General features: G+C 32.4%; 2 protein-coding genes across 14 annotated transcripts in view; one reads left to right on the top strand and one right to left on the bottom strand.

Moving 5' to 3' along the window:
• The window catches only part of Kcnh7 (potassium voltage-gated channel subfamily H member 7), a 475,266-nt gene extending 460,056 nt beyond the window's left edge, over positions 1 to 15,210 (top strand). For 7 of the 8 annotated variants that reach the window (XM_004835849.4, XM_004835847.4, XM_004835848.4 and 4 more), the window contains 2 exons: positions 2,156 to 2,348; positions 3,543 to 15,210. In XM_004835849.4, the coding sequence (XP_004835906.1) occupies positions 2,156 to 2,348; positions 3,543 to 3,809 (460 nt within the window). In that variant the 3' untranslated portion in view covers positions 3,810 to 15,210. Of the gene's footprint in view, positions 1 to 2,155; positions 2,349 to 3,068; positions 3,287 to 3,542 lie in introns of those variants that run through there. The other variant, XM_021265566.2, reaches the window with a different exon arrangement.
• Positions 1 to 16,052, bottom strand: part of Gca (grancalcin) — a 61,644-nt gene that overhangs the window by 15,244 nt on the left and 30,348 nt on the right. For 2 of the 6 annotated variants that reach the window (XR_015446689.1, XR_015446688.1), the window contains one exon: positions 1 to 16,052. This exon is cut by the window's left edge and continues 15,244 nt beyond it. The exons of 3 other annotated variants lie outside the window; for them this stretch is intronic. Coding sequence is in view for 1 of the 3 variants with exons in the window: in XM_087199567.1 (XP_087055693.1) it covers positions 15,968 to 16,002 (35 nt within the window). In the remaining 2 variants the exon portion in view is untranslated. One more of the 6 variants, XM_087199567.1, reaches the window with a different exon arrangement.

Genomic DNA, 16,052 nt, shown 5'->3' with positions numbered 1-16,052 from the left:
ACAAGGATCAGACTTGAGGTTTTCCCAGAGGAGTTTATAGACCAAAACTAAATCTGTGCCAGTGTCATTCACTGGCACTATCACAGAGACACATGGCCTGGTCCACCTGGACACAGCTGTGACTTTTAAATTATCCAGGTCAACAACCATGTTTTACTGGGCTTTCTTGGGAGAATGCATGGAGATCCAGAATGAGACTATCCTGGGTATTACCAATGGGTGGTCAAATTGGGGGATGGGAGTTGTCTTCCCAGAAATGACATAAGAATAATTTGTTCTTTTCATCTCTTTCTGTTATAAGCACCACTCTTGTTTGTTATATCACATTTCCAGTCTGTCTTTGGTATGTCTTGCTGGTCACTAGCATATATATGCATCTGTTTTTAATATGTCTTATAAATTCCCCCCATGTCTACCAAGTTACTCCTGATCTCTTACATATTTTTCAAATAGAATCTGTGAGAAAGAGCTTCTATTCTTAAGAGACTGCACTAACAGAGGATTCAAAATCATCATCATAAGTTTTCACTCTCTACTGGACCTTGAATTCTACTTGTTGATGGGGTTTTTTGTTCTAGTACCCACCCCCAAATTCTTTTATATTTAGTGGTCTGTCTCAATAATAAGGGTAATAGTAATAAACATCATGTAGTAAATATCATGTAAACCACCCATTATTAAAAACTACTGAGATAAATTTATAAAGAAATACTTAGGGTAAGTTTTTAATGTAGAATTATCTTTGGAAGCTCAGAGAGAAAATACAGTGGTGGAATTTGAATTAAATAAGTGAAAATTTGGGGGTGCAAATAAAATATGAGCTGGGTCTTGAAGAATAAAAAGAAAAATTGATTCAAAATTGTAAAATGATGAGTCTATCTATTGGGTTTAGTGGTGCCATAAAATATTAGATCGTTAAGTAGAAAGTAAGTAAAGAAACCAGTTGATAATTTCATTTTTATCCTGCTGGTGTGTGGTTTTGATAAATGCAGGGCATAATCAGGTATAAGTTATAGTTACTGATTTAGAAGACACTGAAATATCTAGTTACGTTTACCAACTATAGAAATCCTTTAAGGATATGTTACTGTGATGTTCAGAAGGAATATTTGGAGTGTTCATATTGAAAAAAAAAGAAAGGCTGATCTTTTTTCATATTTTCCATGTTTCTTTAGTTTTCTTTCAAGTCAAAGTCTAATTTACTCCACTTTAAATTCCACAGATATATGACATGCTTAATTAAGCAAAATTATTTCTAAGATTTACTTTTTCTTTGCATATTTTCATTTAGACACAAAATAGTAGAAACAAATAAGTAATGATTTAGAAGAATTTTCCACAGACATGATACAAATTTTGTTTATGTCTATAAAATTCCCTCTGTATTTATTGTTAACAAATGCAGCAGAAGGAAATCAGACCAAATATGTTTTGCCATCTTTCCTTGAATTTTAATTTTAAGAGAGAATCATATTAGCAATCCAGTTGGATGTTTGTGAACAACAGTCATGCTAGTATTTTGCAAGTCACATAGGTCATAGAAACCAAAAAACTTTTAAGGTTAGTTTTCTTCTTAAATACCAAAGCCCTGAGCTGCAGATGGGAAAATAGCATTTAACAGCATTTAACATTAAAGAAAGAATACAATGAATAATATGCAATACTTGCTATGAATAGGAGAAAGAGAAGGTGAAATAATGTAAATATAAATTTGGAACACATAAAAAATTCTCCTGAGATTCTGTAACTATGAAAGCAATGTACTAATGCCCTCTCGTTTAAAGAGTAAATGTTCAAAAGAAACTGTGGGAAGTCTAATAAATAGTCAAAGATAATTCCTGATTAAAAATAGATTCTTAACATGTTTTATGTTTTGAAGTCAATAAAGGTTAGTAAAAATGCCGTTTATTCCCTCCCATCTGTTGTTCTGCTAATTCTTAATAAATGAGCAGGAAAATAATGGTCTTTATCAGATCATTAGTGAGACACAGAAAGTATCACCCAGAAAAGAAGCTCTGTGCTCCCTCTCCTGTCCTTTTTGTTTAAAGCAGGGACCTGATTCTGTTTCTTGGTAGAGCTGAAGTTTGTTCAGATGCTTTTGCAATACTGGACTATTTTAGAATTGTCTTTCCTTTTCCATCTGTCTTGACTGCAGACTTGAATCCCAAATGACAGCAGACATCCAGACCATCTTACAGCTACTGCAGAAACAAACCACTGTGGTCCCCCCAGCCTACAGCATGGTAACTGCTGGAGCAGAGTATCAGAGACCCATCCTCCGTCTGATGAGAACCAGTCATCCCACAGCATCCATCAAGACTGACCGGAGTTTCAGCCCCTCCTCACAAGTGAGTGTAGATACTGCACAACCAAGAGTGTAATTCAAAGTATGTGTCAAGAGACCACCTAACAATCTCCTGGGATGCTGCAGAAAATATAGATTTCCATCCCCATCTCTATTTCTACTCAATTAGAATTTCTGATAGTGAGTCCTTTAGTCTGCATTATGCTCCTTTAAAGTTTGAGAATAATAGACTTAGAAGAATAATTTTAAACACTAGCAGGCATTTTTTAAGAAAAATATTTTTTTCAAGAATCAACCTATGTAAATATACATGCTTTAGAGATTTAAAAGTTAAGGAATTGTCCTAGATCCAAAAAATGCATAAGAGAAAAATCTACGACGCGATCCAATGAAGAGATATAGGGTGGGCAGGACCTCAGAAAGGAAAGAGAAGTAGCAGTGGGCCAGATTACACCCGAGGTTCAAATGTAACCAGATTAGTAATTCCTCTGTGATCCACTCATCACCAGATATTTCTAAATTTTTTTAACCTGAATCCTAGGCACGGTTAAAAGAGCAATGCAAAGTGTCCTTTATCTTCTTTCTGGAGCCCTCCAAGAATGCCTCTTCGAATTACATTAATATGAAAGGTCTAACTGCCTTGGAATTCTATTTTGGGCATTAGTTTTAAATAATTAAATATCATAGTCAAATGCAACCTAAGAATGATGCTTTTACTAAGGATTTAGTAACCAGGTGTGGTGGTATATGCTTGTGATTGCAGAACTCAGGATACTGAAGCAGGAGGATCATCAAGAGTTCAAAACATGTAAAACCATGAATTTTTTTGTTTTCAATGGACTTAGTTATGTTATCTGATGAGACTGGCAATTTTCTTTCTTTTTCTTCTTCTTTCTCATGTACAACTAATGATCAAGTGACTACATTTCTGGACCCACCCCAGCTTTATTTTAAATATTGAATTAAAACTCATTTGGAAAACTCAAAGTAAAATATTTTTCAAAACCTGATCTTCTAAATATAACTTCAGAGTAAAATTAAAGTTCTTGGAATTGTTGTTTTAGAATTGTCTAAACTGATGATTGAGGCTCCATTGTTTTAATCATTCTAGGAATATGTTGGTTAATACCACTAATCAAATTAGGTTCATTAAGAAAATACATTTGGGTTTTATGAGTATAATTTTAGATGATTGTTGGTGTGAATTACAAAAAGTGTTTTCTTTTCTTTCTGTCAGTTTCCTGAATTTCTAGACCTTGAAAAATCTAAACTTAAATCCAAAGAATCCCTCTCAAGCGGGGTGCATTTGAACACAGCTTCAGAAGACAACTTGACTTCACTTTTAAAACAAGACAGTGATGTCTCTTTAGAGCTTCACCTGCGACAAAGAAAAACTTACCTCCATCCAATTAGGCATCCCTCCTTGCCAGATTCTTCCCTAAGCACTGTAGGAATCTTGAGTCTTCATAGGCATGTTTCTGATCCTGGTCTTCCAGGGAAATAATCATTTTGTACTATTTATTCCAAGTACAATGTAAGTGCTTTTAATGGCTGTTTTCCTTTTTGTATTTAAATTCTCTACTCGACTCAGGGGCTAAGTTACCATTATATGCAAAAGTACTGTATATTTTCCTAAATTGAAGCTTGTAAGGTAAAATTGAGCAGTTTGGATGTAAATATACTTAAGAACTTTTGGTTCCAAATGTTAAAACTGCCAGCATCTCTAGGCACCTTACATTTTGTTTTTATTTTCTAAATCATGTGCATGTTAGGAAACTCCAATTTCTCTTGCATGGAGAATCCTATTTATTGCTTTTACTAAACAAGTACTTTACTATGAAGATGCCTTTCAAGCAAGTAAGAAACCAAGGGATGAAACTATTCAACTCAGATGATCTTCAATTTGTGGAAGTTCAAGGGGATAAAGGGAGCTTACTCTTGAGAACAGATATCCTTCTGTATTGAGATTTTTGGTCAGTTACATTCATTTCCCCACACTGAGAAAAATGTGGTCTGAGATTTATAAATATAGTATAGGAAATATAGGACAGTATAGGAAGCCATCTCCAAATATACTAAAGGGGAGAAAATATAAGTTTTCCTTAATCCTTAATATTCGTATAGGGAAACCCTTTCAAAAAGCAGAACAAGTGAAATACAAGCAAGTTTGTTGATGAATGCAGTATACCTCACATGAGAGAAACTTCGGTTCCAATGTAACTCAAGGCAGTGGCTTGGTATCTCAGCTTACATAAGACTTTTGGCAAAGAGCAATACATTTTAGAAAAGTGACAGGACAAAGAAGAAAGCAGTCCAGGCTTCCAAATGTGGGGAAACAGTGGGAAGGCATAAGGTCTGCTCCCAGATTTCTCTAGGCCTGCAGTGTCTCATCTGAAAAGCAATCTGTTGCAAAGAAAAATTTAGATCCTGTCTTTAAGCAGGAAAGTGGGAGGAATATACAAAGACCTTTTGTCTTTGTGAATCTTTGTCCTGCTTTTAGGAAAACATACTGAGAAGGCTGGAAGCTTTGCTGCATTTTTATTGTCTTCAGCTAAACAATCCTTCATATATTGGGGAGAAATATTTTGGTTTCCTTCAACATGAATACAAGTCAACATTAATGAAGAGTAAAAGGGTCTTTCTATTTAACATTTTGTCACTAATTGTGTTCACAAACCTTCTAAAAGTTTTTACACAGGTACATTTCCTCAAAGGCTAAAAAACAATATTCTCTAATTTTGCTTTGTGTGTGTGTGTGTGTGTGTGTGTGTAGTGTGTGTGTGAAGTGTGTGTGTGAAGGGCATTCTCCTAAAGAATTATTAAAATGTAACAAACACAAACTGATATCCATAGCTTCCTTCCTATCCATATTTTAGAGCAATCTTGAATTTGATTAAAATACAAACATAGTTTTCAATGAATATGTAATTTCCATGGATTTGTATGGCAAAACCCATCTTTCATTAAGTGTACATTTTACTCCATCTTTCTAATCCCAGGTGTGGAAAGGCAATGTGCGTTTACCAGCCTAGAAAGAAAACACACACACACACCAGGAGTAAAACACCAATTTTGTTTGGTTATTCAGACACTTACTGATTGAAAATCAAGTCAAATTCTACTATATGTGGACAAGACTGAACATATATTGGCCCTAGAATATCAGAATATATTTTAATATCTTCACCTATTAAGTTTGAGGAGGCATAAAATCAGTGTACAGAAAAACATTAAAAGTTAAAGATTTTGATCAGTCAAGTTCTACTTAAGAAAGTTTATTTTTCAAGTCTAATTTTAAAATTATTACAGATTCATTACATCATTTCTGGACAAAATTTTTGAAATTCATTGAAAATTTCTTAGCTCTTTACCAATTCTTACTCTCACCTATAGCTTAAAAGAAATATACCTCCAAATTATCATGTGGGTTAATTTCCTTCTGTACATGACAAAAATATGATCTATTGATTTAACATCAACTTTTACACTTATGTATTCATCACTGTCAAATGCAAGCAACTTATTTAAATTTACAAAAAAAACTATTGCATTATTTAAAATGTGATTAATGGGGCTCTCAAAATGCCTTAAATGCTCTTAAATGTACTTTTAAATGGTCACAGAAATTGTTAACCTGTATAGGAGGTAATCTGTAGGCATGAACATATTCTTATCTCTAAAAAAAAAAATCAAATATGGGGAATAAAACAGTCAATTCAGTGAAAGTATTACAATTAAAACCAGCTTCCCAAACCATTTGGGGTTATATATATACAAAACTGAGTAACTGCCACTTCCAACCCTTCATTCTACAATGGAGGCCTAGCAGGGGAGAGAGTCACATAAATGGCTAATTTTGATTCTGAGGTCCATTTAGGGATTTTATTTCCATACTGGGGCACACTTTTGCAGCTGCAACAAATTTTATAAGGATTCTCTGCCTAAGCTCCACACACATTCAGAATGAGTTCACCAGAGACTGTTCCTTTGTAGGGAGAGAGAATTTGGCAGGTGAGGAATTGAGATCTGATTGTTTGATTATTGAATGCTTCAGCTGCATTATTTGGTATGACATCCATAAAATTCAGCCTTCCACATAAAACCTCTATTTATAAAAGCAGCCTGCAGGAATAAGATAGGGAATAATACATAAGCATCCAACTTGTTTAAATTCTAGCATATGACAAACCTTTGTTGTTTTTGTTGTTCTTTGACATAAAATTATTGGTTGATATTAAAATCTTAAGTTTCAGAAAGTTGGATGAGATCATGAAGGTCCTTTCCTACAGAATATTAGCTTAAAAAGATCCTGAGCAAGATAGATGTGGTTAGTCTGACATAAATGTCAGAGGACTTAGTGGTTAAACTGACTTATAGATGACTAAAGCAATTATCTTGCTGTACAAAATACATCCCCTTGCCCTAGCCAAAGATCTAATTCCCAAAAGCACCATCACCCTGCCCATCAGCTAAAGAAAGCAATCTGACACCTCTATCCCAGGGTCCTGCTGAAGGCCAGGTCTCACTGTTGCAGCCACTCAAAATATTAGCATAGCAACTACTTTCCTTCAAGGTAGTCAGAAGCACTAGTATAACCCCCTTTGCTTTCCATCTAAAAATAGTGTTATCTGGTCCCCTAGCCAAAATAAAATGCCATCTAAAACTAAATTTGTGCAGATTAGATGCTGCTATTAATTGCTGAACAGAGAGCTGAAATTTAGACCGATTATGTTACCTCATGAGTACTCCTATATTTAGTTGATAAAAAAGGGAGGAATAAGAAATGTTGAAGCAGTGTTTCACAGAGGTTTTAATTTAATAATCACTAATTCAACAAACATGGGAAAAATAGAAGGCGGCAGATTTGGGACAGCATAATTTGTTAAGTCCATTTTAATGGGTTGGTCTTCAGAACTGAACTTTCCTGCTCTTCTTGTCAGGATGTATGGAAACTAAGTCAGGGTATACTAGCTTTAGGAGTCAGGCTTTTCATTTCATTTTATTTTATTTATTATTTTTTGTAGTTTTGCTTTAGGCATGGGCTCTACATCTGAGCTACCTGCCTGGGCAGAATCAGGTTTAGTATATTTGTGTATGTATCAGAATTGCTTACAAGGTCCTTTTGGAGGTTAATCTTCAGCAATTGTTTTAAAACTCCTAGAAGAAAAACATTCTCACACAAATGTCATTTTAAAAACCTCATCAATACAGTATTAGCTTAGGATAAAATTTATCTCTTCAGCATATTTAAAATAATAATCATTACTAACAAGTACCTTTCCTCAATATTTTTCATGGTTTAAGAAAAGGAATTCAGTGGATTGATCAGTTGTTAGAGATGAATTATAACACTGACTAATTTATAATTCAACATAATGCAGGCTTTAAATTGCTTATCCATGAATAAATCCAAAAGTAGATCAATGTTAGATTTCTTACAAATTAAAAACTATGTAGTTATAAATTCAAGTACTATCAGGTTTCTAATCACATTTCTTTTGCAGTAAAATGAATATGTCTACCATCTGAGTTCTAAGAAGCACTTGAGAGACAGGATGACGTAGGACAGTCATCCTCAAAGTGTGGCTCTTAAATTAACAGTGCCAGTATCACGCAGGAATTGTTCTAAACACATATTCTTAGCCAGTGCCCTAGATCTAGTGTATCAGAAGCTGTGGGGTTGGGACTAGCAGACATCTTTTAACAAGCTCTCCCAAATGATCCTTCTATACATGAAAAACTTGATATCAGCAGGTGGAGGGGCCAAGAGGCTCTGCAGTCAGACCAACTTCATCCCAACAGGACCCCTCTCATTAATCTGCTCAGTGACCAATTGACTAACCTCCCATATCTTTTTCCTGAATCTATAAAAATAGGATAGTGGTACCTGGCTCACAAAAGATTGAGGAAGAAATGAGATAAAATATAGTAAAGTGCCTAGCACATAGTAGATGCTCAAAAAGTCAGACTGTTTCTCATTCTGGAAGTTGACAATGTAAACAATCAAGAAAACATATTACCACAGTTTAGCTTTTGCACAATGTGCAGTCTTCAATTGAATAGCGGTTATCAAGACTAAAGTTTTTGACTCAGAAAACATAAGTGTAGTCATCTTATCTCTATTAATTGTAATTTGCACTACAGTAAGTTCTCAGCTTATGAAGGTTTGAATTGCAAACCTTCACAGATACGAATGGACCTCACATTCATTTGTAGATATGAACAAATCGCAGAAGTAGCTTATGTATCTGCCAGACATTGTCACCATTGTGCTGCTGTGTGCTTACTGTGCTGTATTACAGTAGTGGAGTACATTCAGGGACTTACTGTAATTTTTTATGCTTTATATTGTATATTTGTGTCAAAGTCGGACACTGTCAGACTTACAAATCCGACTTACGAACAGAACTCATTTGTCAGTCCCTGACTGACTGTATTAGATTTATGGCTTTAAAGTGATACTATGTAGAATAATAATAATAAAACTATGAATCTCATTGTTAAAATCAAATATACTCTAAATCTTTGTTAAGCACCATGTATACAAAGGTGATGTGTCCATTTCAGTACCATTCGAACGTATTTTATAAATCCTGGCACACTGTGGACGTTCCTTTTTAGACATGAGATAGTTCCCAGAGGGACATTTGAAAAGATATATACAAAATACAATTTTGAAAGTAAATGCACTATTTTTCACACACAAAAAATAGACTTTTACAGTTACAAATGACTTTTTTCAGGCACCTATACCCACTCTGTTATTGTACAGATACATTTTATAGATCTTCACCTGCCAAAGCTCTCATGTAGAATGGTGGAAATGACAAATGATGCAATGTGGTAAACCTGAATTGAAACACTACCTTCTCCACTTTCTCTTGAGACAAACCATCAGTGAGCCCCAGTATCCAAAACTGTAAAAACAGAGATATCCTCTGACACATCTTGAAGGAAAGTGCTGAGGATCCTCTCAAATAAAAATGTGGAAGTACTTTGTGAACTATGGAGTACAGTATGACTCAGATAATAGCACCACTTAAGATCTAAGAAACTCTCATTGTTTATTCTCCTAGCCAATGCTCCCCTTCTTAAACTCTATAACAAAAGTCTATGACATGATTCACACACACCTTCCAAAGATCTAGTTGCTCAGAATAAGAGAATGTCAGTGATGGGGAACCTTCTCTGTTTTCCCACTCTGACAGTTGTCAAGTATTGCCTTTGTCCAGCAGTCACAAAATTACACATTCACATTACAATTGTTTTCTAGGTGTGCAATAGCTTCTTCCTTTCTCCCTCACTTATAAGTCTTCTTATACAAAGCTATTTTCTTGCCATTACACTTGTAATGAAGTGATACTAACCTTTTAAAAACTGAAAAGCTCATATTTTAAATGCTTTATAAAGTATTAAGTATTGTGACTGATTAGTACCCAAGATTAGAATAATGTATTGCATTCTTTTGTGGTACAAATACACTTTATTTTAACATCCAATACAGAAAAGAAAATTCACAGAAGGCGTGAATGAATAATTGACAAGTATGGGAAGAAATTACTATAAGACATTCATATAGAATATTAAGTGGAAGTTCAGATAACTAATCAGAAGTTACTTAAAACTGTTACTACTATAAATATAAGAATTAAACGTATACAAATATACAGTCATATAATCAATTGATCAGTTTTATTGCTCTATCAATCAAAATCAAACTTCTAAATAAGAGCAAGATTATAGAAATGTTCCCAATAAAAGTTTTTATTATTAAATGTAGCAATATTAATCTTGTTATTCTTGAGAAGTTAATATCCAAAATAAGATGAATTTCTAAATTATGTTATCTGTGGCTTCCATTTATATTTTGAAAAATGTTAAATAATTTAATATGCCTGTGGTTTTAAAGCACTACATATTCTTTGTACATCCTTTGTGTATTATATTGATTTTTTAATTTGAAAACAGTCAAAACTGTGAGCATTTTAACTGTATTTTTTCCATACTTACATATACTGTGCTTAAGTAAGAAAAGTTCACACCATTTGCATCATCCATATTTAGAAGTAGAATTCATGGATCAGTAATCTTATAATTATCTCCTCAGTCTCCTAAAATGCTCATATAATTATAATAGCTTTGAAATGGTATGCAACAGTTCTTCCAAATGTTAAAGAAATAAGGTAAAAATATTGAGAAGTACTGTTATTGCCTAGGCATCTATTGATTTTAATTAAAGACACATTACCTCTGTTTAGTTGAAATTTTCATTTTATAATTTTGATGAAAAAATGTATTATATCAGAATGTTTGCCAGTTGAAGAATAACTACAAAAACAATGTGTGTGACTGCTTGAAAATGTCAGTCATCTGATATAAAGAAGCTCACTCACATCTGGTTAAGTAGTATTTTGGAATGCTTTAAGCTAAATGAAACAATCTACCAAAACACACACTACTTTGTACACTTTATGCACATAATGTAGCATGAAATCATGATGCTTTTGAAATATTCTGTGCAGAAATATTTATTTTTAGCCAATATTTTCTTCTAAGATTGTTATGTGATATTGACAGTGTAATCTACTTGCACAACTAGTTTTGCAATAACATACAAATAACTGTAAATAAGTAAAATGTAAATTTCATGTACAAATGATTGCAAATTTTTGGTAGCTAAAAGAAGTGTACAAGTTGTATTGAAAATATAGTATATATACATAATTTAAGAATGAATCATACTTTATGATCTATTTATACATGAAAAATTCAAGAATTTGTAAAAGAAATTATTTTGGGGAAAAAGAAAGTAAAGCTCATTAGTTAGCTAGGACACTTTTACTAGAGAAGCCAACTATTTCCAACATTTTACTAGGCACAGTACTAGATATAGGCATGGTGCTGCTGACATATTTTACAAAATCACATAATTGTAACAGTGCTACACTTTTACTGAGTTCCATTAGGACATTATGTAAGCTGCTTTGAGTGGTAAGAAGCACTTAATCTGAAATTAGAGAAATATAAAAGTATTTCAGTTATTGCCCTTCATGACCACAGTGGTAATTGACTAAAACATTTGTTAATGTTTACTTAAAATTTCTGATGTCTAAACAGGCCTTAACTTCATGTAAAATAACTTTTTCATAATAAGAATGAATGTATGCAAATAATAGTTTTTTAAGTTTCATAGGTTCTTAATTTCTCCATGAATTTCTTCTCTATTCTTGAAGAAAAAAATCAAGCTATCTTTATAAAAACCCTTTTAAATAAAATGTGTTGGTCTTTATGTGGCATATACTAAGCTAAGGACAGTTTAGTTTCTTTACTGATTTAAAATTCTCCACAGTTTAATATTTTAAAAGCCTCAATGGAACATTTCCCTATATGATAAATGAAAAAGAAACCAAATACAGATAGCAGAAAATATTACATCAATTTTTATAATTGAGCTTGATGATATTTTTAAATTTTCCATAAAATAAATTATTTCCTGGAATGAAATAAGTTTGAGGGTCCTGCATTTAGATAGCTGGGGAAAATTAAATATGCACTTAAAAGTGCAGTAAGTCCTAAGATCATTTTCAAGTGACTTACAATTTTCAAAAGAACATGGTTCTTTAATTATATGTTTCTGAAACATTCATACCAACACTGTTCAGATTATCCTTTGAAATTCCAGTAATCATAGCAAAACAAAATGTGATTAAATAATACTCAACTGGAATGCAAATGACTGTATGCATGTACCTGTATGTATTTATATTTTACTCTTAAGGGAAAGGCTAGAGTCTACCCAATGGTGTATCAGAATTGGGAACTAATCACTCATGGCATACATATCTCAGAAAAGTAGTTATTAAATGATGACCTAGCCCAGTTCTTCATCCTGTAAGCTTTCCAAACTGCCACCATCTCTTGATGTTACACAATGGGCACACCTGGAAACATACCTTGCACAAAGGAAAACCCTATTCCTTTTCTAACTGTCTGGCATATCACAGTAACTACCTATGTCTACTTACCATACACTCAGATACACAGAGGCAAATCTGAATTTTGAATGCTCACAAAATAAAAACACAAAACAGCACATTACCAAGCTACTTGGATAAAATGAATATTAAATATATGAGCCCCTCTTCTTTATATGCCAGAAAAATAATGTTTAAAAACAAGTAGAAAGAGGTATGGCAGGAAATAATTAAAAGCACAGATTTTTCTAGCATTTAGATAATGAACTGATAGTGAGACAGAAATTTTTCCTAATTTTTCCAGTGTTCTGCTGGAAAGTAGTTTTGTGCTAAGTATTCTAAAATACAAGAAATTTTAAATTTTATATTTGCATATGATGTTTGAATGTTACTCTACCATAAATAATCTAAAAAATATTCATTTAAAATCTTTTCTACATTCATCACTAACACAGGAGTTCTAAACATTTTTATTTGTATCTTCGAATACTACATATACACCTAGATATACTCATAGATGACACCTGAGCATTATGCACTGATTTGAAAGTGATTCATTCACTATACAATGATTAAGTTAAGACAAAAATGAAATTTTTTAAGATGAAAATTTCAAAATATTAAAACAACCATAGCTGTATTTTAAAGATTAAGGGAAGGGATATGAAAAAAGTCTTGGATTTTACTCAACAGACTTAATTTACCAGATTTTAATAAGTTTATCCCTATCAATTTCCCAGAAAATTGTTACAAAGAAATAAGAAAAAACATACCATTTATGAGTTTTTCCATCATGAAAGGACAAAGAAAAGCACATTACTGACAAACAGTATTTATTTTGATTGCGCAGTTTAGTAATGTCATAAGATTACAAGTGAACTTGATTCGTATATTTCAATTAAAGAAATAATCGCAAATTGATTTTTGTTATTTTTTAATTGGACAGAGTTTAAACTGCACTAATAAATTCTACTTTCTTCCAGGGTAATGTTTTTTTCTGGAAATAAATATATAACATCACTACATTCTTTGTTACTTTTTCTTTACTGGATGCATGCTTAAACAGATTTTAAGCACAGTCCTTGAAATTACATTTAAAGTGGACCAAATTAATATTCTCATAATAATGATTTCCCCTTGATGTAATTTAAAATATGTAAGCTACCACTCAAAATAGAAGTGCAATACTTGACATTTAGTCCTTTGGCAGTCTTTTAGATATATGTGAATTAATGCACTGTTGTTTGAACTGAAGCATCTCATAATATTATATATGTAATGAATTTTGTATTATATAAAACTTTACAGCAAGCTATTTGAATGTTTATTTAAAATTCTCAAAATGACATGGAAACATGTTTACTGTATAAATAAAAGCACTTATACATTGAGAGTGTACATTATTAATAATTTGCATCATCAAAAGAAAGTGGGATGTGAGTTAACCAGTACAAACTAATACACTATATCCATATTGTAGTCATGTTCATCATAAAGCTATTTAATCTTTACCTTAGTAAAAGTCATCTGCTTATTTAATTATTTTAAAAACATCAAAAAATAAACTGCATTTTAGTATAAACATCCTGGTAAAATATTCTTTATGCTTATTTCCTGACAATGAAATTGGGTCAGTTCAGAAGAGTTTGCTAGAAAAAGGACTTCTATGGCCAAAAAGTTTAGAATAAATTTGGTCAAATAAAATTAGACGAGGCTGTATGTATCTTAGACTTTCCTATGCTAACACGTTCCCAACCTCCCTGCAGAAGGTGAGACTTTCCAAGTATATCTGGCCATGGAAGCATCTTCACAGAGCTCTTATCAATGCTCAGAGGAAAACTTTTAAGAAAGGATAAGTTTGGGATTGTGTAAAGATTTCTAATACAAAGGGTTATTTGTAGAAACTTTTATGAATAACATCACATTTAAAGTTTTACTTCAACCATGATCATTCAAGTGAAGAAGATTATCATAATTGACCTCACAAAAGTACAGTGATTTGGCTGTCTATCACCTGTTAAGATCATTGGTCATATCATCACCATTGTTCAACACAAAGGATATATGGTGTGTTTGTACTATATAGGTGCTTTTTCCTATACTTCTACTTAGAATTCTATACTTTCTATGGCTCAGTTATTGTTCTCTCACATATGTCCATGAAAAAATATAATAGCCAGAGGACAAAAATACATGATTTATTGGCTCATTCATATAAAGTTAACTTAAATGAATTTGGCAGCAAATTATAAATTATTTTTAAAAATCAGTGTCAAAATGACTATACACTATTTCCATCCCTAGATTTTTTTAAAGTATTTAACAGCTGATTTAAAATTCTGTACCTTCAGAAGAGTTCTTTTTCGGAAAATAATGCCATCTATCTCCCATCTTTTAAGACAAATAAGAGTTTTAAAAAATCTATATATTAGTCTGCTTACCAGCCAGACTAAAATTATGTCATTTTTTATCTGCTTTCAGGCTAGAAGATATTCAGTTCAAATGTAAGAATAAAACATGGTTTATTAAAATCTTCATTAAAAAAGACAGGTGTTTGCCAAAAAAAGAAACTACATAAGAACAACTTATATAGGGACTGAAGCATTAAGAACCTGGTGACTCTCATTTGTGATTTCTGTAGTAACACAACCCAGACATGTTGCTGGGGAGCCTCCTGAGCTCAACAGCCCACATTTCACAGATATAATCCAAACATGTATTGGTTTACAAATACAAAAAAAAAAAAAAACCTAGCTAATATTGTTACACAAGCCAAATTTATCATTTTTTCACATTTCAATAGAATGGTAGATTACTTCCTTTTTTTAAATGTTACATAAACAGTTGACACTGCCCAGTAGCCACAGCTTGGTTTAACAGAACAAGGAAATGTTGACAATTAATTAAAAATAAGTGTCATTTCCAAAAAAATCTATATTTAGAGAAAAATACCATTTCAGGCTATCTATATCTTCACTATTGAAATAGAGTACAGAGAAAAAAAGCTACGTTCAAGAACTTTTTTTTCACAGAAGACAATAAAATATATTAAGAAAAATATGCACTACAAAAAAATAGAAAAGGAAAATCAATGCGTACTGTACTCTTACTTCATTATAAATTCAAATTCAGATAGGTTTTCAGGAAATACAATTTGCTTTTTCACAAAGACCCAAAAGGATGCATCCTCTAATTATGTGATCAGAGAACAAACCCTGTTCAAAAATGGCACAATATCCACACTTTCCTTTCCAGCTGACCCCCAAATATCCACAACACAAACAAAATTCAAAACCGCAATATGTGATTTTGAGGTAATTATAAATATATTTTATCTAGGCTTGTATCTTTTGGCTTCTCATACAATCTATCATGTTAGCACGTTCCTAAGTCTAGACTTTTATTGTTAAAAATTAAGTCTAAGAATTACTGACATAACTTAATTATATACCAATATTTTACAATAGTATTCAGATATTTGTACTTATAATTTTTCCAAAAGCAGTAAAACCCAAATAAGAAAACATAACACTTACTGCTTTTAATTGTGTGTTAAAATAAAAACACATAGAAAGAGAAGGGATTTAATAGCCAGGAACATGATAAAGCCCTGAAGTTTTACTTTAAGGTAGTCCACTTCATTTCTTTCAAGCAAAAGGATTCACAGTATTTCTTTGGCTTTCAAATCTTAGGCATTTAAATTGTCATTGCGCCCTGCAAAAACTAACACATAAATAAAGTTATCATCTGGCAACAATAAAATGTTTTTTTAA

Source organism: Heterocephalus glaber, unplaced genomic scaffold (assembly GCF_053883595.1).
Source record: "Heterocephalus glaber isolate CG9 unplaced genomic scaffold, H.glaber_assembly_v1.0 deba00000347, whole genome shotgun sequence".
Lineage (NCBI taxonomy): Eukaryota > Metazoa > Chordata > Mammalia > Rodentia > Bathyergidae > Heterocephalus > Heterocephalus glaber.
Note: the sequence above shows the minus strand (reverse complement) of the source record. Positions and strands in the feature narration are given on the sequence as shown.